The sequence below is a fragment of the Syzygium oleosum genome, unplaced genomic scaffold (genome assembly GCF_021117445.2).
Source record: "Syzygium oleosum isolate NSW1041296 unplaced genomic scaffold, Sole_v2.1 Sole_v2.05, whole genome shotgun sequence".
Taxonomy (NCBI): Eukaryota; Viridiplantae; Streptophyta; class Magnoliopsida; order Myrtales; family Myrtaceae; genus Syzygium; species Syzygium oleosum.
The window spans coordinates 13,376,993-13,402,711 of NW_026607489.1; the positions used below are offsets into that span (position 1 = coordinate 13,376,993).

Consider the following 25,719-nt stretch of genomic DNA (forward strand, 5'->3'; position numbering starts at 1 on the left):
TGTCACTTCTCATGGATGCCATCGGTGAAAATTCTGTAAAATGGCAAAACAACCAGTACCAGAAAAACTCCAGTAATATACGAAGAGATCGTCCTTCTTTGAATTAATAGTCAAAAACAACTTTAGTTTTCCCGTGTTTGTGCAATTATGTCCCGGCCCTACTTCGTGGGTAAAGTCTATATGCCCACTTTGCTTGTGTGCGTGTATTTTTCAATCGGATTTCACGCGTTATCACATGATACATGTGATTTCGCGCTTATCGACTCGATCAAAAACAGACCATCTACGTTTATTAAGCCGTTCGGTCATGAGTCAAACACGCGTTACCTTGCGCGTTCTATCCGTGAATCTTCAATTAACTTGCTATCTCAAATCAACACATCTTTCGGGCGTACAATTGCACGCTTTCGGATCCAAAGTAATTCCGACTAGCAATCAAATGATGAGAAACAAAGGCAAAACGAAACTAACCTAGCAACGAGAGAGACCTTTGTCAAGGGTTAGCGCTTAATTTGCCGAATTATAGAGAGTGTTTATGTTAATCAAGATGCAAGACAAGAAGGTTTCATTTGGCACCACTACCAAAAAAAAAAAAAAAAAACTGAGGCTGCTTGAGCACCAACAAATCCGAGACTTGCAACAAGCAATTGTTCTTCATTACGTAGCTACTAAATTTAGCCAATCTCTCTTTCAAGTCTCAATGAACACAGTGGTTGATGCGAGGGCTCTTGGTGCGTGGCATTGTGATTACCGCCAAGGAGACATAGTACGAGGAGAGAGATTTTTAGGGTTTTCAAATACATCCAAATTTAGTTTTGGCGTGCTATTTATATAGTCATTTTCCTCGAGTACTATGGAGTACATGAGTTTTCAATTGGACTAGTTCTCGGATATACACGCAAATCGCCTCGTTCACATGTATCTCGAACGAGGTTTTAACAAAAGATGGGTGGGGCCCGGTAAGTAAGAATAATTATTTGAGCAGGAGACAATACACATATTGCGGTTCAAACACATACGAAATTACCATATCTAAATCAAGAACGGTAACTATTTACCATAATCTATCGAGAATTGATGTAACTTCGTTCTAAAAGAAAAGAAAGAAACCCGGGGTTTCCACAGCTGTTCCCACGTCGGAGGTTTTTCCAGTTCGGGAACTAAAAGTCACTCGTTCAAATCCCACCAACTACGTATATATTGCTTTAGGTTAGGCTCACCTGCATAGTTCAAATCGCCCGAACTTAATCTAGTTCAAGAGGCTTTTTGGGTGTCCCATGGACGCCTCTAGATAGCCGGGCCACTTCGCTTGTGTTTCCCGAACTACAAAAGGAAAAAAAAAAAGGAGAAAAAGAAAGAATTTCATCACAGTCATACCTATACGATTGCCAATTCGGGCGAAAGGGAGTATTAAGTGTTAGAAATTTAAATAATAAACCACGCATTCATCTAATAACTCAAGCTTTCAGAACGGTCAGCAGTGGTCCAACTAAAACTTCACATTTAAGTTTCGAAAACGCCTAAACATCTCCCGAACCGGAGATCAAACCCCCGCTTGTCTAGGAGCACCGTCCCTCTCCTCTCGACGGGGCGTCTACTGTCAACGAACTTTCAAGAGCGTGCGAGAAAGTTAGCTGCTGGGGGAGATCAGAAAGCAGCCCATGCACGCACAAGAAAGGCAGGTGAAACATGTGATTTCTAACCTTACTGAGCTTTTTCAGTTAATGGGTATTCTCTGTTAACTCGGAATGTAAAATGCCGGTGAAATAATTCCTACAGGTGAAAGCGAAGATTAAGGCACGCGATCCGTACAGTTCTAACCTAATCATTTTCGTAAAATGATTTTGAACGGCGCGCAAAGTCGAATCTTAATCCCGCTGATGCGCAATTAGTCAAACCTTAACATCCCCTCGCGATGTGAAAATTGTCTAATTCCACGTAGGGATGGCCTAATTGAGATGTGCACTTCTCTTCCACATTCAAAGTTTGGGCATATCATTATCATTCGCATTGTCGTCACCCTTGTGATCCTTGACGTCGTCCCCGCGAAAATCTTTACTATTCGTTTTGACTTAGGGGATTTTTTTAAAAAAAATTGTTTTTCCGTATCTATACAATAAGATGAAATGAGGGTTATTTTCGAACCTTCTTGGGCAGAGCAGTGAGTATAGAATAGGTGGTGTGGGTGTGGAATTGGGCTCACCTACTCCATTATCTACTTTCTTCTCCCTTTACATCCTTCATTTCTCTCTTTTTGTTCCCTATTTTTCTTGTTTTTTGGCGTTCTCTAAACTAAAGATACATGAATCAAAGCATATAATGAAATAATTTTCCGTTTATAAGCTGTATAATTTGTCATGTGGTTAAGAAAGTTGATGGTTATAGTATATGAGAGACAAAAATTTTGTTGATGCAGAAAATAAAATATGTTCGCGTCATTGTCTTATGATTTTGAAAATACTAGCAATGACTACATGCACAAAAAAAATCCTAAAACCGATAGGAACTCGCTATTTCTATTAAGGGTTACATGAAGTGCTAACTATCTATGTTTAAACTTGGTATTCTTAGGTCCTCGATTTAAAGGCTTCGGAAATATCCATTTTAATAAGGATGCGCCTCAACTCTAAATTCGACACGAGTTCTATATATAGAACAACTAACTAGAGTTTTTTTTTTATATTTATTTTTGTTAGGAAGTTAAAATATAGGCACCAATAAAATGTGCTGAGTATCAAAGTCGTTGCCCCTGATAGCTCTTTTATCTATAATTGACATAAATTTATAGATTTTAATCTTTAGGAAAGTCCATCTTAGGTAGGTACACCCAAATTTATGAAGTAACCTACTTATATCATGAATTTAATAAGACGCAAAGCCAGAGCTTAGATTGGCGAGCAAGGACGTACGGATATAGTACTTTTTCTTAGCTGGGGCAAATATGGCCATGAATGCAAACAAATCAAGTATTTTGCTTCATAAATAAAGGCAGGTTCTTACACCTAAAAATTCAACTATAAATTGATGTTTTGTTTACCTATCATAATTACAGTTTATGATTGTTTATTGGCTTTTGCCGATTTGTGGGCAATTTGGCCTTGGTGTGACTTGTCTATATTTTTTTCGAGAAGATTAAAATGGGGGCAAAGCTCAATTTTAAGGTCACAAGTATAGCATTACCTAAAGGCTAAAGACATTCGCAATTAAATATTTGATAACAACTCCAAAGAAGTTAGTAAGGGGAAGGGCCTTTCCCTGTGCAAAACATAAATCCATGGAATTCTTTGTATTTAATTATATGGGAGACTGAAACCCTGTCGTGTGCATAAACCAGATATAAATTTATCCCCCAAAAATCACATAGTTTCATGATTAACACAAGCATATGATTTTGAAGTACATTTATATTTCTAATTGACAATTATAATAACACCAAAAAAAAAATTTGTCGATCGCGGCGCGGGTAGCATTTCCGGTTGTCCTTCTAAAACACGGTTTTCGTCGTTACAAGGAACTATAAGACAAGAAACATGGTCCCCCACTCCACTTGCTACGTCATGTTAAAAGGACCAATCATTTATTTATTGGGTGAATTCCTTAAAATATCCCCAATTTTAGATCAAGTCCTAAATCTGCTCCGAAACTTTTCTTTATCTAAAAAAAATACCCAAAACTTTAGGTCCAGTCCCAAATCTGCCCAGAACTTTTTTTTGTCTCAGATAAAACCCCAAACTTTCAGTTTAGTCCCAAATTTGCCCCAAATTTTGTTTTGTGTAAAAAAAATATGCAAATTTCAATTTATTTTCAAAAATATACCCACGTGATCCAGTCCCAACTTGATGTAGGACTTCTACGTTGATAACAAAATCACATCAGTAAAGTAATGGGGCGATAGGTACAGACCGACATTGCATTTCCACTTCGATAACAAATCCAACCCAATAAAAATTGTTGAAATTCTCCAAAATAAAAATCATTCTATGATATGAAAGTTAGGGACGATGATAAATTCAGCTCAAAAAACTTTTCTTAATTTAAAACGAAACCTAATTTTTTGGTTCAGTCCAAATTTGCTCTGAACTTTTCTTTCTTTAAAAAAAAGCCCCATTACTTTGTTGATGTGGATTTGTTATGAACGTGGAAGTGCCACGTCTGATTTGGACTGAATCACAGGGGTATATTTTTTAAAATAAATTGAATTTTGGTATTTTTTTACAAATCCGAGGCAGATTTTGGACTGGAGTTAAAGTTTGGGGTTTTTCTGAGACAAAAAAAAGTTCGAGGCAGATTTGGGACTGGACCTAAAGTTTGGAATTTTTTTTTAGAAAAAAAAAATTTGGGATAGATTTGAACTTGACCTAAAGTTAGAAGTTTTCTAAGGAATTAGGCCTTTATTTATTTCATTTTTGGAGTAACATGTAGCTTGAAAACGTGCTTTGACGGAATGGTTGCGGGCCTGAGCAAAAAAAAAAATTCTATATATGTGTGTGTGTGTTAGATAGAGAGAGAGAGAGAGAGAGAGAGAGAGAGAGAGAGAGAGAGAGAGAGAGGGAGAGAGACTAAGTGCAGTAACACACCAACTTCAAGATTCATATGACACAGGTCCCAGAGTTTCTCTCTCTCGCAGAACCAATTACGTGTATCACTCTCACTTACCAGAGAGAGAATGGGAAGGAGCCCATGCTGCGCGAAGGAAGGAGTGAACAGAGGAGCATGGACAGCAATGGAGGACAAGATTCTGACTGGCTACATCAAAGCGAACGGTGAAGGCAAATGGAGAAACCTTCCCAAGAAAGCAGGTCATGTTCACTCATCACGCCCATCACACACACACACACACACACTCGCACAGAGAGAGAATTCAAACTATATTTTGCGAGACATATTTGGTTTATATTGAGTAATCTGGATTATTATTTTTGATTTCTTTGGGGGCCTCGTGCAGGTCTGAGGAGATGTGGGAAGAGTTGCAGGTTGAGGTGGTTGAATTATCTGAGGCCCGACATAAAGAGAGGGAACATCACTCTTGACGAAGAAGAGCTCATCATCCGGCTTCACAATCTCCTGGGAAACAGGTGTTTCTTCCTTCTCTCGAAATTTTTTTAGCAATACGCTCACGATAACGAAACGAAGAATTATGGTGTCTGTTTGAATTATTGCAGATGGTCCTTGATCGCGGGGAGGCTTCCGGGACGGACGGACAATGAAATAAAGAATTACTGGAACACCACCATCGGAAAGAAACTACAATCCAGCTCGAGCCGCTCGGGCTTTGTTTCCGCTCGCCCGTCGTTGTCTTCATCCCAAGGAAGCCCCAAGTTGGCCCTCGAAAAGCCGACCATTGATGACACTCTCGTGCCCGTGGAACCGTGTGTTTCTCGTGCCACGGCACCAAGATGCCCAAAAGCGCTTCTCTCTCCCGGATCCTGTCAAGATAGAGAAGCACAAGCACCTGACATGGTGGACGACAAAGATCAAAGCTCGGACCGCCATGAAGATCGAGTTGCAACAGCTCAGTCATCAGATGGAAATTCAAATGTCTCGTGCAATTTCATGGCAGATTTCGAGCTGGACGCGAACTTCCTGGAAGCTTTCTTGGAGTCTGAACTCGCCACTAATACTCAGCAGTCGTGTTTCCTTAATGGCGGATTAGATGATAGCGACAACACAGCATGGCCGTCGTCGACATCGACACAGAACTCCGGAGGAACCCTAGCATTCTTCAATCCTGGAGGGACGATACTGAGCGAACCAGACTTGCAATGCGTGGCATCCTTACTCGAGAACGAGGTTGACTGGCTTCATCATGACTAGCTAAAGAGCTCTAGGAGTTGACTACGTAAAACATACTGACCTACTACTGTATGAATAATTTGTGAATAATGTATGAATAGCTCTCTTCTTCCGGTTCCTGTCTGTGAATAAATAATTATCGAAAAGTTCTTAAAACATTCGATGAGCAGCAGTCACGCATTGCGCAAGCGCGACCGTTGGACCCAACCAACGATGAGTCTCGTCGCGCTCGATCAAGCCGGGGGCCCGGCGACGGGAAAACGTTAGGACGGACGACCGAGCTGGTCTTGACCTAAGCCGGTTCACGACTCGGATACTTCGGTAATCGCTGACGCATGATGGCTGGGACCCATCGGGTCGGGTACGGCCTAGGGAGGGAGCCATGGCCATTTGCCTGGTGTCAGCCAGCCTCGCGACGAAATTTCTTAGTCGGGTCCCACCCGATTGCCCACGTCTGCACGACAACAATCAATGACGACGTACCCCGTAAAACGACCGCTGCCTCGCTTTCATTTTCTTACTAGGTCATTTCGATCGTGGGTCCCACGCCCATTATGTATGCGTACGTTTACAGACAGTTGCGTTCTTGATATATATCGATTTTTTTTGTTTGTTTTTTCAATTTCGAATTGACATTTCCACTTCGTTGATAGGAATTGATATCAGTTGCTTTTCGTGGGAATGGAAACGATGATATAGGGAAGAGAAGACTCCACATGCGGTGTCACATCGGTTCCGCAATTTGGTATAAGTCCCATTCTAACATGTAGATTTACATATGTAGAACTGCGAATTTAATGTGTCACAAAAATGATTGAATGGAGTTCTTGCATGGTTTCTGTGGCATCGAGTGTTCCCAGCACCGCAAAGGCATCGTAACAAATCATCGGGCTTTGTCAGCCAAAGTTTTGTGATTTCCGTAGGGTTTCAAGGGGAAAGAAGTGGCTTTGTCTTTCCATATGAGAATTCAGTGGTTGCACAGTATCGCGTCATAGGCTGACGTAACATAATTTGAGTATCAAAATCCAATTACACATTGACGCCTGTCTATGACATGACAAGTAAATAAAAAAGATTAAAACATTTGCAAATCCCTTTTTCTCTCTTCTTACGCCTCCGGTCGGTGCCCGTCCACCCTTTCATCGTTGTCGCCGTTAGGCTCGTCCATCGGCAAATCGGGAGAGGTCCATGGTTGAGCCACCCCTCCATCGTCCTGCCGCTCGCAAATAGAGCCATCCCCTTCATTGTCGCTCACGGCCATATTCGTTCATCGCCACAACTGGAGCCATGGTCCATGGCCAAGCCACCACAAGATCATCTTCTTCTTCGTCCACCTTTAGAATTAGGGTATCCACATCTACGAGCTCAAATCTGGGGCACACCGACGGTCCTCGCCTCTTGTTCATCCACCCCGAGATAATCTTCTTCTTTGTCCACTTCCAGATATAGGGCATCCACAGAAGCAAGCCTTCGGATCAGGGGGCTTCCGAACTCGAAAATAACAACTCTAGCGATTCCCTAGATCACGGTTCCACCATCAAATGGACGACCTGCGACGAAGTCGGTGGCTCCGTCATGGACAGCAACAACTATGAGCCACCGCGACGATGGAGAGGTGGCTCAACCATGATGCACAGTAACAGTCGGCTTGGACGCAGTGTCGCCGACTTCGCCGGCGACTGCAGATGGAGGAGGTAACTGTGGCTGGATTTTTTTTTTTTTCTAATATTTGTCCAAGTCATCAAGATGTGTCAAGTTGTGATTGAGCTTCAGTAAAACATACATGCCGTGTCAACCTACGACGTAGTACCATGCAAACACCGAATACTTTCTCCTTTCGATGGGCATCCTAGAAAAGCATCGTTCTATTACGACGTCTCGCGTGGAACGAGGGTCGTGACTCTATGAATTTTCGGTCGTCCCCGACACAATTTCTTGGAGTCGAGCGTTCACTTAAAGTGCAAGGACCTCAAAAGGCAATTTCGTACTTTTTTATGTTGATGAATCAATGTGGGGGTGTGATAAGATACTGTTCGACAAAAAACGTACTCGCTAGTACGGAAGAAACATTCGTCACATTATACGTATCGTTACAGTATTGGGAAATGGTATCGCGAGTTGCTACGGACATGTACCATGACTCGATTCAATAGGGCTCGGTCAACGAGTCCCGAGGCTTGCGGCGACAAATATTAATGCTATATTAATAACGGTCGATCGCATAATCTACGCGTCTTTAATTACCACTGGAACGCTTGATCGGAAGCCAGAACTCTGAAAACAATATACACTTGCTTTGTTCTCTGAAAAATGTTAGGCAAGGCATTTCAATATCAAGGACCTCGACTTTCCAGAAATTGCTCGAACGATGGCACGAGAAAATATCGAAAGCCCCACGTTCCAAAGCCAAATTACCAACATAATAAAAACTCGTTCCAAATTTCGGGATATATTTACGGAAATGGTTAAAAAATTATTAATTTTATTTTTTAAATATTTTTTTTTTAGATTTAAATTTTACTTCTAGTTTTAATTTTTGTTTATTGCGTGAAAATGCCTTTTAGAAGAAACATTTTTTTTACTTTCCAACGAGGTCCTTCAAAATGGATGGGCTTCGCCCTTCCGGAAGGCGTCGCACGAAGCCCAGACAAACAATAGGCCCACGCACAACCAAACCCTGCAGAGAAAAGTATAAAATGGGCTCGAATTCGAAAAATAAAAAGGTCAAATTCCATAACTTTGCTTCGGCGATCTTTTCGAAGTGCTTCCGCTCGATGTTTTCTTGAAGCGATTCCCAGTTTTCCGATAGCAAATGGCGTCCGATTCTCCCAATTCAGATCGCAAGAGTGAGTCCCCGGAACGAACTCGAGAGAAAGAAATCCACCCCCCCCCCCCCGCCCCCCATCCCATCTGTTTTCGTCGATTCCTTCTCGTTGGGTGTTGAATTTGATTGCTTGATTTGCCAGAATTTGATTCCGTGGGCATTGTTGTTTTGGGGATTTCTTGTGATCTTTGCAGTTGTTGTCCACTTGAGGGCCACCGGCGATGCTCCCATTCTGAAGCAAGCCAAATTCAAGGTCAGTGGTATTGCTCCTTAATTTCTCGAACGGCGTAACATGTATCGGGTTCGTGTCGCGTGTTTCTGCGTGCGGTTGCTGGCTCTTTGGCGTCGCTTGATTCATTGTGGAATTGGCCGGTGATTTCAATGTTTTTTGACATAGCGCAGTGGTGATTAACGATTCGTATGTAAAAATTGGTTGCATCGTAACGCGGAAGTTAATTTTTCGCCGAATAAATTCGAGGTTGCACTGTACGTGCTTGATCGAATGCTTCTTTCAAACTTCGAAGGTTTTTGCAGCGATAACACAACATTGAACAGGTAAGGGAATGCGAATATGGTGGTATGTTGAGCCAACTGTCAAGGTTGATTGTTTAATTAAATTTCCGCGACGCGGCTCTGGATTATCTGACATAGAGGACAATAGTAGTAGATGGCAATGGGGGTATTCGCCAATTCATTGGTGGCATTAAACCGTGAAATCCCAACTTATCTATTTCAGATAGGGGATTTTAAATCATCCAAACAACAGTGAGGGAAGGAATTCCATTCTGCGTAAATTTATTCCATTTCAATGTTAGGTGCTTGTGGACCTAGCAAAGCCTTTGAGTGGTGAAACTTAGTCCTATCTCTTCGAGTCGTGCCTCCATTTTGGTGTTAAGTTTAGTCATAGGCTGATGAGATATTTTGAGCTGAGAGATTGAATATCAGAAATATAGTGTGATTGGAATGCTTCCGATGTTGATTTTGGTTAGGTTATAGTTTTCACGGAGGGCTGATTCAGGTCAGTGTTCATGCATCTTTGTAGGCGGTTCTGGTTTGAACTGACTTTACTTCGGGTCAGATGTCTCGTGTCGGGAATAGAGGTTCAGTCTGCAAGTAAGATAATATTTAACAGTGGAAGTTGGGGGTTCTTTTAAATGATATCAATTTAATCTCTGTTCTATAGATGAACCAAGATTTGAAAGGCAAAATCTTCGACTCTTGGTCAATTGTATATAGATTTACACCGGATATTACCAGATCGTTGTTATTGATCACTTACTGCCCATGATCTTGAAACTTAATAGATTAAACGCTTGGCGAGGCCATTCTCATACCTAACTCCATTTTTTAAAAAGGATTTTTCCTTGGAAACCAGCGTTCATCAGATTTGCATGAATGTGTTCTAATATTAAAGCTTTGGTGGCATAAGTTGATGTATCTATTTTCCATGAGAAAAATCGTTGAATGTGGTGATATAGTGAACTCTTGAATCTTTGATATTCATGTGATGATCACTATGGAAACGGCAGATTTCTGGGGCAGAAAAATTTGCCAAAGTGATTGACTTTCTTTGCCGACAACTTCACCGGGAGACATTGGTAGGTAGCTGGTTCTGGTATGTTTCTATTTTTTGGAAGGCGTAAATTGTACCTTAACAAATATCTTTTTTTCCCGCTCTCTCTTTTTTCGGGCAGTTTGTCTATGTAAACAGCGCATTCTCGCCCAACCCAGATGAACTGGTGAATGATCTGTACGAGGCAAGTGCTTTCAATATTGCATATTTTACATTGCTGTTCCTCTTAATTCTGTAAGTAGAATTCCATTGCGGCAGTTTCTCTCTTTCTGTTATATTTATTCAATTAGCTAATTAAGAAATAATGCCTAGATGATGATGATGAAACGTAGGAAACTAAGCACAGAACTTGGTGTTTTCATTGTAGAAGTGGACACGGGAGGTAGATGTAGCGTTAAATAAGTAGTTGACCATTTGGGGACATTTGCCTCTTGGTTTGTGGTTCTTACTCGTAGAATTATGCCCTGAACCTAATGGTGAATATTTCTCTAAAGAAACAGCTGCAGATAGAAAATTTGAAATCCATGAATTTTACTACTTGGGGGCAGAAGCTTCTTGAAGGAGTCCCCCTTTCTCAAAGACTTTGACCCAACTAGTTAGGGATATTGGGTAGCAATCATACCGGCAATCATACCAACAATCATCTGCTATTTTGGTCAGTTTACTAGTGGTTAGTCATTATGGAAGATTGTTCATTCTGTGGGAGTCGTGGGAAGTTTTGAAAACTTCTGACAGAGTTAATCTCTTATCTATTGTGTAAAACGGATATATTGCTGACTGTATCGGTCTTTCCATTTAAAAGGCTTTACCTTCTTACAGCGTTATATGGATATACTATCATTTTGAATGAGAATAACTACTTTTAACTGTATTTCTCACCTGATTTATGGCAATCTGATTGATGCAGAATTTCGGCTTTGATGGTAAGCTCGTTGTTAATTATGCTTGTTCTATGGCATGGGGCTAAATATCAGTAACATCTGCCAATGTATCTGTACATGTAAGTAACTTCTCCATAGCTTATGATCAGTCCTTTTCTCCTTCATATAATATGTGTATAGGGGAAAAAGTACCAATGGTATTATGATAATGATATGTTTTCTCGTTCTCGTGCCAATTTAGTTAATTAGTATGGCCTGTTGCATAATGCACAGAAGTTTAAGCAGTGTCGAGGCAGATCTTCAACATGGCGAAACTTTTGATTCACTTAATATATGCTTTCAGTGGTGACAGATCTATTGGCTATTGAATTAATATAAGTTTAGAATGCCAAGTTTCCTTGTTACAATTCAGCAAATTGCACATAAAAAGCTGTCAATTTGTTTATAGCTTTTGTATAGAGGAATTCGCTGGAAATTCGCCGCCATGTTGGAAATGTACCTGAACTTTTTTGAGGATGAGATTCACCTTGTGTTCATTGAACCATGTGTTTGAATAATGAGCCGAGCTGGTTAAAGCCAGCTTTTCATTTCACTTACTTAATTTTGTCTTCTTTTGCAGAAATTCAAGTTTCACACTTCATTGCACTAAGGAAGACACCATCTGCTGTAAGACTCGGGATTTCCATCGAAAAAACTTAGTCAAAGTACAGAACCCGCACGTTTCTTACATATTTTTATCTGTTTCTCATCATTTGGCCGATGAACAAAGCTAGGTGGGAATATATCATCCAAGGATTTAAACAACAATGTGATTTGAGTTGACAGGAGTTGTACTGGGTCACATTATTTTGGTAATGATATTATTTCCATGTCAGCGGGCCTCTCCTTTTGATTTCATGTTGGTTATCATTCCTCCTACGTTTTTTTTTTTATTTTTTTTTATAGCTTTATCGCCTTATGGAACTTTAAGGCTGTCACTGAGTTGACATAGTGAGATATCTTTTTAGCTTTTACCCTATCAGTTTCAATTACATGGAAAGAAAGTGGCAAAAGGTTCTATTCTGTGAAACTTACTCTGGAGATGGTTTCACAGCGGTCTACCACGGTGAAGAAGGTTTAGCGATCCATTTCAAAGCTTTTAACTGACCAGGGATGGTTGGCAATCTTCAGGAAAAGCTGGAGATTATTTCTTTAGGGATATGTTTAGTTGGAGTGAAGGAAGTCTCAAGTATGCATGATTGATGCTTCTGTGATGCGATTGCTACCGACTCATTTGATGCATTTATGCGATGAACTTGAGAAGAAGTATTGGGTTCTGAGATGAGCACTGTCTACTTCAGAAGTCACACTTCGGACCGAAATGTACGCAGACATGAATTTAAAGCTGAGTTGTCATCACTTTCAATAGACTCTGCAGTATATGTAATGTGGACTCATGATCCGTCCTCCCTCTTCTCAAGATAGCATGAACTAGTGAACGTGGTTTTCAGTCGGTTTCATTGTCTGATTCACGGCGAATTGCATCTATCTGCTAAACATGTAAGTCACGCGAGCCGGTCACCTATAATCATCTAAAGACACATTGTGGAGAGGGTTTTAGTTGAAAAAACTTCATTGAGAAAACAAACGACCATTTTCGGCGAATGATATTTAATTGAACGTTCAGTTTTTTGGTTCCATTTCTTTTGATCGTTTCGCCGCTTTGCCTAATATATTCATGTGGACCCACCTAACAAATAATGTCTTCCAAAGTGCCGACTAGTTATAAGACTCTCGAGGTTGGAGGACGCTGAGTTCCCGGAAGGAAACAGGGAAACAAGAGGGAAGCTACAAGGATCGTTTGATGGCTTTGGTCCCTGTATTGTGCATACAATGATTTCCTTCTCTAAGATCGCTTTTGTCAAACAAGTCATGCTTAGTGCAGATGAGAATACAAGAAGTTGCATTATGAATGTTCACTATATCAATACCCTACCAAGAGAATAGTTTCTCGACACGCGGTGATAGATTCATGTTCGGGTGTTTAATTTCTTCACGAAGCTATCACCAACTTTCTGAATTTTAATTAACATAACTTCAATCACTCCAAATCATTATGCGCCTAATAGAGTGAAAAACACAGCTTATTATCTTCTCACACAGAACACCTCTTCTCTTCTTCTCACTTAAATATGACTTGTACCCATTGGTAACTAAAACTCAATTGCCGGTATATGTATTTTAGTGTATAGCTAAGCATCGGTTCATGCAGGACACGAACGATATAACGAGGGGGAGAGATTTTTTTTCTGTCCAAGATAGCGAAGTATTCCGCGCATCATATTGCAAACTAATCGTACATCCTCGATCATTATGATTTTTACATTAACTTGTTCTCGTAAACATGTGTAAGTGATCAAATCTTCGATATCAGGTCAAACACTAAAGATTGCATAAGATGCTTAACATATTTGGGTTTTGCAGCCACACTTAACGGATATGCTGTGAGATATGATAGGGTCCCAAAACATGGAGATAAAGTGGTAGTGGAAGAAGCTGATGTTCACACTTCACACCCATCGAAATGTTATCCACCACCATCAAACCTGAAAATACAAAAATGGAATTTATTCCCAAGTACAGTCTCCTTTTCGTCTTACTTTAATTTTCTTGTTTTCCTCTCCTTTTTTCTGTTTCCTTTTATTCTCCTCTTTTCGCTCGATCCTCCATAGTGGGGTGGGGTGGGGTGGGAGCTCCCTTCTCTGATTTGAAATCTGCAGTAAACAATGTCACCATCTCTCCAGACCCATCACTCCTAGTTGCAATCTCACGTAAAGCAGACTCATCGCAGGTTCCTTGAAATTCCCACGTCGAAAAGGAGAGAATTCCTTGTGCTATGAAAAAGAACCGCAACAATGGGTCATGATTTCAAGGCGAGCATCGGGTTTCTTCTCTCTTACTTTTGGCAGGTTCATGGATTCTCATTTATATACTTGTGCACCCATCATCATCATGACCCCACTTACCCTTTTCTTTTTTCTTCTTTTAAGGATATGGCAGCCCACTTACGAAGCGACCGAGGGAAAGCAAAGCAAAAGGGAACTCGTTTTGAAAAAGGATAATTGTTCCATTCCACCACTGTAAAGTAGAAACCAAAGTTGCATGAAAGGCCCCAACGCGAGCTCGTTCTCTTATCTCAAGGGGGGGCTTTCAATGCGGAGGAAGCTGTGACGGGCACGACTCCTGAGATGTCCCATTCGATGTGAAGAGCCCCTTGATTCCGAATTTGACCTAGCTGTGCGGGGGTGGTCCAATCGGTACTGGTGAGATTGGGGGGGGGGCGTTGTGTGTTGGGGGTGGGGCCGGTATGTTAAAGGAGGGGAACATAAAAATCAGCAGGGGAAACAAGAGAAAGCAACGAGAATTATCAAGGGCTTTCCGAGAGATTGATGGAACATTGATTGACGACTGCCCCTTTTCACAAGGAGAAAGGCCGAAAGAAAAAAGGAAAAAGAATGGTGGGGGGGTTCCACATCACGGCACTTCGCATCCCTTTGCTTCCCTCTTCGACGACTTCGATCGGATCCATCCATATTCTCAATGTGTACAAATAATGTGATGTGCTCCCCTACTACTGTCCATATAATCCCGGTGGCCCCCGCCTCAAACTACTCAAAGATTTTGGAGCATATATGGGGGTGTGCTCTTGATGTGCATGGGTCTCATGTCACTTTAAAGTGGGCTACTCATGTTGATGCCCATTTCCACCCATTTACACCGTGTCCCCACTTCCCAAACAGTGTCGTTCTTGACGAGGAGCTGCTCTCCTTCTTGACTTGTGTGATCTTTTACTCGAGAGGGGCCAGAGCTGCAGATGTGAACTGGATCTATTCTGGTTTGAATGTGTCTGATGGTGCCAGTCCCTACCTGTTCACCCATCAATCCCTGCGCGAGAATAACGTGTATTGGGGGGAGAGAAAAAAACCAATGAAAAAGGAGGGTAAGTTGAATACGGCAAATCTCGGCCTCATGCGATTTAAAACTGCTCGGGCGGTGTCTAATCAAACGTGGGTACTTGCAGAAGCTTGGCCCTTTTAGATTTGTCTAGAGGCGCTCTTATTGTGAATGGTCAAGGTTTATTTGTCTAGGCATGGTCGGGTGCGTACACGACGAGCGAGTTGTCGCGCGTGTACGGCTTCTTTCATCTTTTTTGGTTGCATGTTGGACACACCTTGACGTTATATACACATGTACATTTATATGTCGAGCAAGGTGTGCATATGGGTCGGACCCACGTGAGAATGGGACGTGTGATTTTACGTGTGACTGGGAGCAAAGCAACGGGAGTTGGTGTTAGTTTAATTTCGCACATCCTTTTCAAGGCACTTCCATATAGTAATGGTATAATTAAAAGGGTACGATTTTGTGTTGGCTTTTCTTTTGGTTGGTGACATGAGGATTCCAATGTGCAGTGCACCGCTATACCAAGACAACTCTTTTCACATGAAATCGAATTAAGCAAATATGATATAATTTGAAGGTGGGACACCTCGCGTTGAGAACAGCCACTTCGACAAATTGATTTTAAAACACCTTTTGACAATCCCTAGTTATATTCTTTCCGCCCAAGATGCCATTCTCCAAGCAGCAGCAGCATTGGAATCAAATCATCACACGTTTTCCCATTAAAATATAAACCAAATGTTGTACGGTCACAATCCGACGTGTGTGATGAGCCGTCGGAACCTGGGGCCCCACCGTCGTGGGTAAGCACGATTAGTCCGAGCTTTTATCTCTGAAGGGGGGGAATTATGTGGGATCGATAGTTGTTTTCAATTACGGTCGTATTAGGCTGTGCCTAGAGAGACGTAATTTAGAAACACCATTTAAGAGATTAAGGAATTCAAGTCGATGCTGGACCATGCTCGAATCAAAACGCATGATGACCGGGTAAGGCGGAAGAGAAAAATTCAAGCCATGCAATCTTCAACATATAAAAATAATCATGTTGTACATCGTGTAATATATACATATATATAAGTCGGAAGATGAGGTTCATGAGTGGTCCCATCCCCCTCCGGGCTAAATTCCAAAATTAATTGCTTCACGGCTCCGCAAGAATCACGTCAGATTGCGGGAAATTTCCCCGGATTAAACTAGCCGACGCATTTGATTGACCCGGACGTGCGCGCCCGAGATGCTTCGCGAGTCAGTCCCGAATGGAATCCTGCCTAATACTAGAACCAACGACGTTGTTTTCAATCGGACAATGCACATCACTTCCCCCCCGTTTTTCCAAGGTCAATGGTCTTGAATCGTGGTGGCCCCGGTCAAAACTAACGTACACACACGACAACGATGATGCCGTCTCTACGACATCGACGGCCCAACCAGCATTGCATCGATGATCACGCCCAAATACGAAACCGCACAAAGCAATGAAGTCGCGAGATTCTCTCCAGGACAAACCGACCGACCCGAATAAAGAGCGATCCACCGCGTTGATGTTGAACGGAGGTGGGAGGGAAAGAACAATTCTGAAGAAGGGGGAGACGAAACCCTTGAAAAGTAAGGACGAGGAGGAGCCGTCATAATCGGAGAATTGGGGTGGGGGGGTGGTGGTGTTGATTGTAACTTAGAAGTTTTGAAAAAAATTTGGCGGAAATACATGTGGTGGGCCAATTGGGTGGCGATGGTTGACCCATCATCATCATCATCTCAACCATGACTTGGTGCTAATCTGTGTTGGGGGGGAAGATTTTATCACATCTTTGTCAAAAAGCCCACTTAACTTCAAACACCCAAAAAAACAGAACAACAGGAGAATCCCACCCCCAAAAAACAAGAAAAAGTAACAAAGAAAGACCAACCCTCCATGACCGACACTTACACACGAACCTTTTTCTCTCCTCCCATCTCCTGCCTAACAATTACGGGGCACAAAAGGGAGAGGGAGGGTAAGGAAAAGTTAGCTCGAGAGCGCTTTTTTTATGACCATGGATGATGAAGAGGGTCGAACGAAATGATTGATCAATCTAGCCACACACACACGGAATAGCTTTAGCCCGAACGAAAAGAGGGAGAAGGGGGGGACGCGGAATGATTCCGTTCCCGCGATAATGCGGCCACCACCGAACACGCGAATCATGACTCGGGCGACCGTCGGCCCAGCCAGCCAGTCAGTCGACGCCGATGCACCGAGCTTTTCTTTTATCGGAATGATAGAGACATCATCGAGTGCCGTCTCGGGCTGTCCTCTAGCGACAGCCAAACGATGTAGAGTTTTTTTCCCTTAAAAAAAACGAAGAATCGGGGAAGTGGGTGGGGGCGACTTAAACTTGCAAAAAGGTGGCCCGAACGGGGGGGTGCGTGGGGATCGATCGTTCCTATTCTGTACGCAGACACTTCTCCGACTCCGGAACAGAATTAGATTATTGGATTAACAAACCAGAAAGGGAGAAGACGGACCCCGCTTTGTTTAATTGCCCCCACTGATGAAGAAGAGATGGGTGCTTGGGGATCGATCATTCCTATTTCTTTATGTAGACACATCTCCAATTTCGGAACAGAAATTAGGTTATCGGATAAACAAACCAAAAAGGGAGGGAAGACGACCCCCCCCCCCCCCCCCCCCCTTTGTTAATTGCCCCAGCTGATGATGAAGAGATGAAGTACGTCTTGATTATGGTCAATTATTGTGGATAGGTCGCTATCGAAACGTCCCCCCTAATCTAAGATGCGGTCGTTCTTTGCCGCAAATGGAGGTAAGATCTTAATTGATCTAATCTGCTGATCCATAAATAAGATTAAACAAATTAAACAAAAAAGGCCAAAAAAAAAAGAAAGAAAAAGAAAGAGGACGAGGACAAGGAAAGAACTGGGGGAATCGGATTCATCATCATCAGAGGAGAGAGAGAGAGAGAGAGAAGGAGGTGGGGCATGCTGTGTTGGTCAGGAAAAGGGACAGGCGGTCCTGATCTGGCGGGGCCCCACCGGGGCCCCACCACCGACGATGATCCGTTCAACAGCAAAAAGAAAAAAGAAAAAAAACATCATTAAAAGATCTGCTGTTCCCACACTCATTGTTGTCTCCGTGCTCCCCCGTCCCTCCCTCGTTGTTCGGTTTTACTTTTCACCCCAACCCCCCCACCCCCCTCTCCTGCTCCTTATTCATTGCCAACTTTTGTCCTCTGTGGGCCCCCCCCCTCCCCCCCAAACACCACCACCCCCCAAAAATTCATATCACCTCCCTCGTTCAAATTCAATACTCATATTCTCTTCTTCTTCTTTATTGTACTAAATCGATTTGGTGGTAAATAAGATGGCGGATGGTAAAATTACGTTTAAGAGCCAAAAAAAAGAAAACAAAAAAGAACAAAGGAAGGGCTTATTATAGGTCGAAAAGCAAGAAACTTTTGGCATTTGTTGATTAATGAAACCCCCGTCGATGACCGTCACACGAAAGCCGGAAAAGAAATCATTTGACTCATAGATGTTGTCAAAAGTGATGTCCGGAGAAATACCCATTTAGGCATAACTAATAAGAGTATATATTAAATTTCCACATTATTAGCTATAAAATTAAAGGTTAATATCACGGAAAACCTCAAGCTGTTATATCTGTAACAATTTTATCCAAAATTAATTTTTCGACCACTCAAAACTCAAAACTTGTACATTTGTGACATATTTACTTTCCGTTAGTTTTTAATTAAATCAGATTAATACCGCGAAAAATCACCAATCACTAAACTTATTAGCTACCGCGTGTCATTCATCTCAGCAATTTGACAGTAAAAATTAATGAAAATTAACGAATAGTTCATTTATCATAAATGTTCCAGTTTAGATTTAATTAGTTTTCAGTTCGAAGTTGTTCGTGGTACTGACCCTGAAATTAATACCACGGCAGATTTAAAAGAGGTCGATATTCTTCGAGGGAAAAAAGACGCAAACTTCCCGACTCTTTCGACGACGATCGATCCTAATTTTCCCAAATCGGGGCCAGCTATAAATTGGACAGTATTATTGGGTCGATTTAAAATTACGAGGCACACCAGACCGCGACTGGGGGATACCCTTCATTTAATTTAATTGCAGGGGAGGGGAGGGAAGGGGAGGGGAGTGGTGCTGATTCCGAGGGAGACCCCCCCACCCCATACCAAAAGCTCCTTGGGAAATTGGACTCCTGACCTGTGACGCTAACACATACATACGCATCTTCCTTCGCAAACCGCAAACTCCTAGGGGAGGGAGAAATCAATCCTTCATCTCCAATTTTTTTTCCCCCATTTAAATTATGGTCAAACTCTTAGCCACGCTCCCATTGTCGGATTAAGCACTACGTCCTTTCAACTTTCCAGTTCGTTTTTTTTTTCCTCGATCTATGAGGAACTCGCGATCTATCGTGACCGGGAAGAATTACCAAAAAAGTCCTGAACGCGTCCATGTCAGCGCCGGCCGGTCAAAAGTGGCCGGATGGACTGAATTGGCACAATTGTAAAAGGTTTAGGACTGAAATGGCCAAAAAAAAAAGTTTAGGACTGAATTGACATAATTGTAAAAGGTTTAGGACTTTTTTGGTAATTTTTTCATCATAACCCCCGTACCTATTTCTCCGAGCAAAGCGCGGGGGGCACACCCCGCGCTTTGCTAGAACAGAGCGAGCTCGCGTACCGGGGATTTCTCGATTTCCACCGCGCGATTGGGGAGGAGAATTCGAGAATTCCCGTTGTCTCGTCTGAGTCCTTAATTGATCCGGAACTAAATTGGGGACGGGTTGAAATGACGGCCTTCGTACCGTCGAAAGTGACGCGTCGGTCTGATGTTGGTGGGGGAGGCTTTCCCCCGTATGTCGGGACGATTTTCAACGACGGAGAACGATAGCTAAGGACGCTTAGACCTGATTAGGTTGGACGTTGATGTTTTTTTTGGGGGTTTTTCTCCATCGTCCCTTTCTTTCTCTCTCTCTCTCTCTCTCTCTCTAGACCAGAACATGGGGAGATCATTCGCGAGCGTCCGTTATCATCCAAAACAAGCAACACGTAGAATGAAGATGTCCCGATTGAAAATAGCCAAGACGTCTGACCGGTCGAGCGCTTCACCCGCGAACACGCTGCGCTTCGATGGTCGTGCTATACTGCCATCGCCCTTTTCTCTCTTCTCGCTCTCTCTCTCTCTCTCTCTTTCAATTTCGATCGGTTGCTTCCGAGGAAAATGATGCGACGACGCTGTCCTTTTCGTGGTGTAGGACGAGCAGTTCTTTCTTTCTCTCTCTCTCTTTTTTGATTGGGAAAATTGGGTTGCCAATAATTCCACTCCAAATAAGGCATCCACTTGTCACGTCCATATCGCATTCATGGTTGGGTGCATCTCCCACGGATATCCTTTCTTTTGCGGTGAAATTGAGAAAGAACAAAATTATGGGGGAAAGTTTCGATTTTGAAGACACTGACAGATTTCTCGATCCGAGTTGCGTTAACATGGGTTCAGTCAAGATACTCGGTAAAATTTTCGTGATTAGCGTGCGAAATAGCATCGAACTTTGCGTGAAAGAGCACATTCGCTTCCTAGAAAACTAACCAATGACCTTGCAAGGTGCTGAGCCACACTTCAACGGGTCCCATCGAAACGAGGCGACGAGTGGCATCTTTACGACGTCCGTAAGCGCAAAAAAAACTCTTCGCATCACGAGGCCATCGCCTTCATTAATTTGACGAGCTGAAAGGCATCGGGTCTCTGCCAATCGACCGAAGCGGTTCCGGAGGGAGAGGGCTCAACCTGACAAGCAACGTGCAATGGACGACGCTCCCACATCTCGTTCAAAGCCCCCCTTCGACCGGTCAAATTCCCTTTTATTTTTCCAAAGAAGAGAGAAGAAAAATTGTGAGGGGAGCGGCGCTGTTCCAACAAGCCCCTTCCTCCTTCAATTCATGCCATTCAATGCGACCACGACTACTCACACGTCTCGGGAAGTTTACCCCCGGTTGCCCCGACAAACTCACCATCACATAGAGAAACCACCTCGCCAATGCCTATGCACGGTAGGGCGACACGTGACGAACGATGATATGGTATTCGAACGCGGATCGGAACCAATTCATCAAAGGAATTGCTTAAAGGCGAACCGATCGAGAACCGTTAATAGCGAGATCACGATTAGACCGAGGCCATGGAATACGAGATACGCCCGTATGTACGCCGAAAGAGAGAGTCTAGCCGGACCGTCTCACCAGCGAGCATATAGAGAACAGTTTTTACTTGCGGCCACCCGTACCCCAAAAGAGGAAAAAGGAATAAGAAATCAATCGAGTAGTCTCCAAAGTAATGCACACAACATGAATAGTCAAGGTCAAAAAAAGAAAAGAAAAGGGGGCAGTTCTGACAATTGCATACCATAAATCGACAAGCCTCCCAAACTATATATATATACATAAAAGTAAGAGAGAATAAAGTCGTCGTGTATTATATAGTAATTAGATTCTCTCGCAAATCCTGACAGGGAGCCCCCCCCCCCCCCCGGGCACCTATATCTTGCACCGCATGCACTTCCTTCCTTTCCACTGGTCCTTCGTCTCTCCCTCTCCCTCTCCATCTCCCTCCACGGCCCAAAGGTAGAACCAGAGCAGAGCAAAACCCACGCAGAGAGACCTGTCTCCCTCTCCCATGGCGGTGGAGTCTCGGCATCTTCATCTTTTCCCTCCGCAGCTCCTCGGCAGCAGGTGGTACCCTCTCTCTCTCTCTCTCTCTCTCTCTCGTCTTTTCTTGATTTGCGTGTTCTTCGTTGTTCCGGGGTTTTGCTAAATCTTTTGGGTTTTGAATTGCAGGGAAGGGGGGATGATGATGACCCACCACCCACCTGTGGAAGCGAACGCCGGCATGTACAGCTCGCAGCCGGTGTACGGGCTGCCCTTGTCGGGAACCTCTACCGCTGATTCTCTCCTGTTTCCCCTGTACAGTCACAACCTCAACGCCCATCTCGCCGCCGCTCGCGCCCTCGACGAGCCCCTGCATCTCAAGACGTCGGCGTCGGCGGGGGCGGCGGGGGCGGCGCCGTTGAAGTCGGAGAGCGGCATCACCTACATCAACAACAACACCACCGCCCTGCCTTCGTTGTCGTCGTCCTCGAGGAAGCGCCCCAGGGACTCTAACCAAGCCTTGTCGTTCTCGACGGCGGAGATTCAGCCCGACGGCAGGAGCGGTTGCGGCCGTTTCGCCTTCCTCGGGGAAGACGTTTCTCTCCACGTCCAGCACCAGTTCCTCGACGTCGACCGCCTCATTTCACAACACGTGAGTATCGATTCCATCGCTATATTTGGCGATATCGCGGCGTCGATCTTTTCAGTCGTTACTGTTTTACGGGCTTCTTCTGGGCAATGGTTGATCTCGAACTGTATCCGACTGATTAATCAAACAGATGGAGAAGTTGCGAGCGGAGATGGACGAGCAGCGAAAGAGCCAAGCGAGGAGGCTGGCGGAATCGATAGGGCAAGGCCTCGCGAAGCGGCTCCGAGCGCGGGAGGAGGAGATCGAGAAGATCGGGAAGCTGAACTACGCGCTGGAAGAGAGGATCAAGTCGCTGTGCATCGAGAACCAGATATGGCGAGATCTGGCGCAGGCGAACGAAGCCACCGCGAACGCGCTGAGGACGAACCTGGAGCAGGTGCTCGCGCAGGTCCGGACGGCGGCGGCGGCGGACGACGCGGGCGAGACGGCCGACCTCGACGACCCCGCCGCCGCCGCGAACCATCGCCGGAACGGCGGCGTCGACGACAACGCCCTGATGGAGGACGCGCAGTCGTGCTGCGGGAGCAGCGGCGGCGGTTGGTGGGAGGAGGGGGCGGAGGATTGCGGAGCGGCGGCGGCGGAGGCGGGGGAGGGGGAGGGGGAGGGGGCGGGGGGGAGGGAGGAGAGGAGGAGGCGGCGGGGGCGGCGGCGGTGGTGGTGCAGGGAGTGCGGGAAGGAGGAGGCGCGGGTGCTGATGTTGCCGTGCAGGCACCTGTGCGTGTGCACGGCCTGCGAGCCGTCGTGTCGGGCGTGTCCGGTGTGTCAGTCTGCCAAGAACGCCAGTTTCGTCGTTAACGTGGCGTGAATGTTTGGTGATATGTGAAAAAAAACACACAAAAAAAAAATCTCAAGAAATGCGGAATGGCCCAAAAAGGAAAAAAAAGGAAAAAATCTTTGCACATTGTTTTGATCTCGAGCCTCTTCTGTATTCCCACTTTTGCAATTCGGTCCCCTCTCCTTTAGCTCGAAATCGCGTCGCCGTCCCAACGCTGGGATCAAGCTGCTGCTAAGTTTTGGCTGTGCCGGCAAAAAAATTTTCTAGTGGAGCAGTGTTGCCGCAGCCCATCATGGTAAAATCTCGCGATGAACTTTAGGAAGATTCAAATCTCTCTGTCTTTTGTTTTTTTTTTCCCAATTTTGGCTACAAAAAAGAGCAGAAAATTGAGATTTGTGCAAAGTATAGTTTCCTCGGATGAGAAGGGTGCCGTTTTCTCAGTTTTTCTTATTTTGTTTGTTTTTGGGAATAAATTTGTAACAGAAAAGCGTTTTAGTAACGCAATTTTATTTTTTTTATTTTCGAGATAAATTTTTGGTCTAGAGACGGGTTTAGAACAGAAATTAAAAAGCAGGAATTTCTTACTCTTCACAATGGTTATTGTTCACGTTCTAAAAGAAATAGAAAAGGCCCGACAAAAAAAATCCCGGGGCTAAAGGAGCCGCAAAAAAAAAAAAGAGGGGAGCGTGGGGGATACGCGCCCATGAGAAAGTGAGCGAGCGAGAGAACGGACGAAGAGCCGACACGCGAGGGGGGGCGCGCGCAAATGTCGCTGTTCTTCTGCCATTTCTAACATTTTCTCCTCCTCCTCTTTTTTCTTTTCTTCTTTTTCTTTATACTAAATATTCTGTTCTGTCGTTATTGAGTTGCACAGTGTTTTCTGGCTCTCCTGCGGCAGCGCAGATCACTAAGCGACCGTAGTGGGGGGACGTCCCCACTTGCCAAAACCAAACTCTTTTTCAAGAAAAAAATAATGATAATAAAATAATGAGACGGGGATCGAGATTTGCAAGAGAAGATTTTTTTTTTTCTTTTTGAGTTTATAAATAGGAATATGAACAAAAGAAAAGGGGAAAAAGGCGACGGAAGAAAAAGGTGTAGAGAGAAAAAGTCGTCCCACCTGACATGCAAATTTGCATGCGTTTTCCGCACTGCTATTATTTTTGCTTCCCGTGCTCCAAGGCCGCAGCCACGTCGTGTCATCCTTCCATCCATCACGACAAAGAAAAGCCTCCCCTCCTCCTCACGTATTCTTCGCAATTTTGGTAACTCGGTTTTATCCGAGCGGTCCGATCATGTTTTTTCGCGGCCGGTGAAAAGAGCGCGTTAGAACGTCTAGCCCCAAAAAAAACGAGCCGGCGATTCGGGTTTTGCATGCCCATCTTCGTGCCGATTGTTCGCACCTTCGCACCGTTTAGGCTTTGGCAGCGGAAACGGGTCGATTACGAACGGTTTACACCTCCGTCGGGAGTCCCGACGACGGTGGCCCACCCGCTTTTTTACCCCGTTGTGGGAAGCACCAGAACCACCGTTTTTTCCTTCCTACCTTTTTTCAATCCGGGGCTCTGTCAAAAAAACAGTGGGGGAAAGTTAAAGCATGGTTTTCTGTTTCTCCCTCGTCGTAACTTTGGTGGTGGGGTTCACGCACGTACTCCCCCAAACAACAGTCTCTGCTCCTCTCGTCAGAGCGTGTCATGATTCCATTTCACAACCTCTGCTTTCTGTCCCCGTCCCTCCCTCTCTCTCTCTCGCTCTCCCCCACCCACCTTATCTTGTCCCCCCCTTAAAACCTGATGATGAATCACAGCGACTTATCATCATCATCGTCTAATCTCCCACCTGTGTGACCTTATTATACATGATGTTGTTGGCGCTAGTCCCATTCTGCCATTGAGGCCCCCAAAAGGGTGCGACAGATAACCGTGGAACCGTGCCCTGCCCTGCACTGCACAGCACTGAATTGGGGGAGCTTTCGAGGACACGCCCCTACGCCTATCATGTGAAATCCGTGCAATGAGAGTCGCGCTCGGCCTGTAACGTGAATCTGCAAAACTCGTTGTAAAAAATAACTAAAAGAAGGAAACATTCTTTTGGGAATGGCTAGGAAGGGACTGGTGCCGACGAGCAAAAACGGCATTAAGGCTAAAAAGACGAATGCAGCCGTTGGCCAGAAACGGTAGGGTTGTGATTCATTGACTACTCTAAAGGCTCGTCAAATCTGAAAAAAAAAATCCAGAGGCTGGCTAATAAGGTGAACTCATTACAATGAGCGCTCGGGGCCCACGCGACGCTGTGCCAGCATGAGCTAACCCGACCCAACCCGACCCGACGATATAAGTATTGTTGATATTTTTATTTTAAATTTGCATGCCAATTGGAGTGGTGTATAACCTACATCATAGATAAGGGTGTCCATCAACGTCTCGCCATATTTAAGAATGCAAATGTTTTAAATTTCCAATTCTATGATTGTCGACTACACACATGACACGGAGGATTTTTATTGGTCCACCGTCACAATAACTTACGCATTCACGGTTCAATTATTAAAGACGTGAAAGAATTCAACTGTAAAACTTACTCCAAACACACATACGCTGCTCATCCG

General features: G+C 44.1%; 3 protein-coding genes across 3 annotated transcripts; all 3 read left to right on the forward strand.

The window, feature by feature from the left end:
- Positions 1–4,516: 4,516 nt before the first annotated feature.
- On the forward strand, positions 4,517–5,911 carry LOC115693399 (transcription factor MYB1-like). The gene is made up of 3 exons (XM_030620388.2): positions 4,517–4,799; positions 4,946–5,075; positions 5,163–5,911. The coding sequence occupies exons 1-3, from the start codon at positions 4,667–4,669 to the stop codon at positions 5,812–5,814; spliced, it is 915 nt and encodes a 304-aa protein (XP_030476248.1). The 5' UTR covers positions 4,517–4,666; the 3' UTR covers positions 5,815–5,911.
- A 2,603-nt stretch (positions 5,912–8,514) lies between these two features.
- LOC115693402 (ubiquitin-like protein ATG12) lies at positions 8,515–11,945 on the forward strand. Its single transcript, XM_030620393.2, has 6 exons — positions 8,515–8,639; positions 8,812–8,870; positions 10,147–10,215; positions 10,312–10,374; positions 11,098–11,190; positions 11,691–11,945. Exons 1-5 carry the CDS (start codon positions 8,606–8,608, stop codon positions 11,155–11,157), a joined length of 285 nt encoding a protein of 94 aa, XP_030476253.1. The 5' UTR covers positions 8,515–8,605; the 3' UTR covers positions 11,158–11,190; positions 11,691–11,945.
- A 9,609-nt stretch (positions 11,946–21,554) lies between these two features.
- Positions 21,555–23,264, forward strand: LOC115693390 (probable BOI-related E3 ubiquitin-protein ligase 3). Its single transcript, XM_056312005.1, has 3 exons — positions 21,555–21,771; positions 21,877–22,339; positions 22,467–23,264. The coding sequence occupies exons 1-3, from the start codon at positions 21,716–21,718 to the stop codon at positions 23,139–23,141; spliced, it is 1,194 nt and encodes a 397-aa protein (XP_056167980.1). The 5' UTR covers positions 21,555–21,715; the 3' UTR covers positions 23,142–23,264.
- The last annotated feature ends 2,455 nt before the right edge of the window (positions 23,265–25,719 follow it).